Source organism: Myotis davidii, unplaced genomic scaffold (assembly GCF_000327345.1).
Source record: "Myotis davidii unplaced genomic scaffold, ASM32734v1 scaffold945, whole genome shotgun sequence".
NCBI classification, from domain to species: domain Eukaryota; kingdom Metazoa; phylum Chordata; class Mammalia; order Chiroptera; family Vespertilionidae; genus Myotis; species Myotis davidii.
The window spans coordinates 19,724-22,391 of record NW_006296434.1 but is presented as its reverse complement, the minus strand read 5'-3'; the positions used below and the strand labels follow the sequence as shown (position 1 = coordinate 22,391).

Genomic DNA, 2,668 nt, shown 5'->3' with positions numbered 1-2,668 from the left:
CTTTTTTAAAAAAATATATTTTATTGATTTTTAACAGAGAGGAAGGGAGAGAGATAGTCAGAAACATCGATGAGAGAGAATCATCGATCGCAACCCAGGTACATGCCCTTGACTGGAATCGAACCTGGGACCTTTCAGTCCGCAGAACGACTCTCTATCCACTGAGCCAAACCGGTTTCAGCGGTCTGCCAGATCTTTCTATGAAGCAAAGAAGAGAATTAAAAGCTTACACAAGTTCCCTGCATGCATAATTGCTTATCTGTTAAATAGCTAAGGGTAACTAAAAAAGAAGTGTCTCCTTTATTTACTTAGACTTTAGGAGGACATGTGGTGAGCAGGCCGAATTTTTCTGACCTAAATCCAATTTTAGCAGCAGGAAATGCTACCATCAATCTGATATCTAAAGGTAAGAGACCAACTTTTAAGCATTCTGTTTTATAATTATCAATATCAGGTAGCTCCTTCCATGAGCTATGACCTGGGAACCCAAGTATAACCAACTTAGACTTACCAAATACATATAGGTGATAGCTACGTTCCCTCAAACATAAGGATGAAGCTGAAATCAGTTATCCTGTTCTCTAGATATTCTGTATCTCATAGATAAGCTACTGCACCAGATAATTTTTCTTAACTGTTTGGTCACATTCATCACAGTCCAGAAGCAGTTATCAAAAAATGTCTGAGGAGCATCTCTGTGGTTTCAACGTTTGATGGCATATCCGATTGCAGAGTTTCGTAAAGGTGGAATTTTTCTTCTAGGACTTTTCATTTTAAACAAAATCAACTTTGTGGGGCACATGACTCATTACTTCTCTCTTTATTCACAACCGGTTTAATCCTTGCCAAGGGAAAATGATTGTACTTAAGGAAATAAAAGCAGTGCATATTATTCATAGAACTATTGTTGTAACCCTGTCTTTGATTAAAATCCCATTTAAAAAATATGGTGGATCAAATAAGAAAGCAGGGAAAACTGCTTAAAGAAAAGTAGCTATATCTGAGGCACCCCACCTCTGCCACTAGTCCCGCCTTCAGCACTTTGGACAGGTCATCTCACCTCTCCGGACCTCTGGACCTCAGGTTTCCCATGTGTGAAATACATTCTCCCCATTTCCCATTTGTGAAACTGGGTTGCTTCTGTAGAGCCTTTCAGCTTATCTGGCCCAACCCTTTCATTCCAGCAATGAGGAACCAGAAGCCCCAAAGGTTCTGCGACTTCCCTAAGGAGACACAGCGTGGAACCTGGAGCTAGAACCCGCATTGTCTGGCCCCCGGCCTGCACTCTCTGTCTTTTCACCCAATACATCACCTCTGCCCCTGGCTGGATATTCTCCAATTGAATATGTGCATTCTAATCAAGGTCATCTCTCTGATAGAAGGAGAACGGCAGATTCCTTTAGATGGCCATTTCCTGGAGAGAGCGCCTGAAGCTGACCTTAAGTCAGAAGAGATTGTGTTATCTGTTTATATTCCCCATTCTACACAGGTAAGGACTCCTGACGCGCTGCCTGCCCAGGGGCACCCTGAACCCTGTGCAGGAGCCATAGACAGACTCCCAGGGATAGTGCCATCTCCTTTCCCAACAGCAGCTGCAGGGAGATGATTGGGCTGTGCTCAGGAAGGGCCAGATTCTCAATGACCATTTCATTTGCTTTCCTATCAGGCCCATCTTGAGCTTTTGTGGACCTTAGGCATTTTTGCCTTCATGAGTCTCTGTTCATAAAAAATCAAATCAATGACCATCCTATATAATAAAAGCATAATATGCTAATTAGGCTGGACATACTTCCGGGCGAAGCTGGGGCTTGCAGGGAAGCCCGGGTCCCAGGTGCCAGAGAAAAGCTGGTGCCGGCAGCCGGGGGAAGGAAGGCCTACTCTTGCACGTATGCATGGGCCTCTAGTGTTATTACAAAGATGAATATAACCCAGTGTTATATATTCATTGTTACTATATTCATTTTTTCTTTTGTTTTTAAAAGAAATTAAAAGAAAAACATTTCTGTGGGCCTTCTCTCTGCAAAAAGGAGAGCCTTTTGTGTGAGCAGCTGAATTTTTGGTTTCAGATAAATATGCATTTTAGCCAAGACCGAGGCAAACTATCGCCAATATCACCTCCCATAAGTTCCTGGTGAACTGAAAGTTCATTACCATAAAATACTTCCAAGTCACCCAACATTTGTTAACCAAATACTATAAATAAAATTTAAAGCCAGGCATGGGGCTAAATCCAGGAGGCACCACACTGATGTATAAGACACAGTGTCCTGTCTTCCAAGGTCTGTAAATCTCAGAGGAAGGGCTTGACATAGGAAACAGGACATGAGTGGACAAAAAGCTGGAGTAGTTCCTGTGATGAAGAGAGTCCTCCCCTGTGTTGTTCAAAAGGGAAGGGAAGCATAGGTCAGTGGAGAGAAGAGGGTGGTCATTCCAAGTGAGAGAACAGCATGAGGATGGGGGTTGGGGTGAATGGCGGCTGGAGGAGCCCCATGAAATCAGACTGGATGGGAGCTGGGGCCCCATATCTATTGCTTCATCAAGGAGTTTGTACATGTTCTAGCAGACAACCACCTCAGAAGCAAGGTAAAATCTTAATGAAAAGTGGTATTTTAAAAATATCAATCCACTGGAAAGATCGAGAAAAATTGGTTGGAGGGTAGACTGAAGA

The 2,668-nt window shown here is 43.0% G+C and overlaps 1 protein-coding gene across 1 annotated transcript in view; it reads left to right on the top strand.

Annotated features, from left to right (window-relative positions):
* Positions 1-2,668, top strand: part of LOC102757353 (aldehyde oxidase 4-like) — a gene marked incomplete at its 3' end in the record, with an annotated part of 21,650 nt that overhangs the window by 7,292 nt on the left and 11,690 nt on the right. Inside the window, exons 6-7 of the mRNA XM_015569153.1 lie at positions 313-406; positions 1,380-1,489. Of these exons, the coding sequence (XP_015424639.1) occupies positions 313-406; positions 1,380-1,489 (204 nt within the window). The remainder of the gene's footprint in view (positions 1-312; positions 407-1,379; positions 1,490-2,668) is intronic.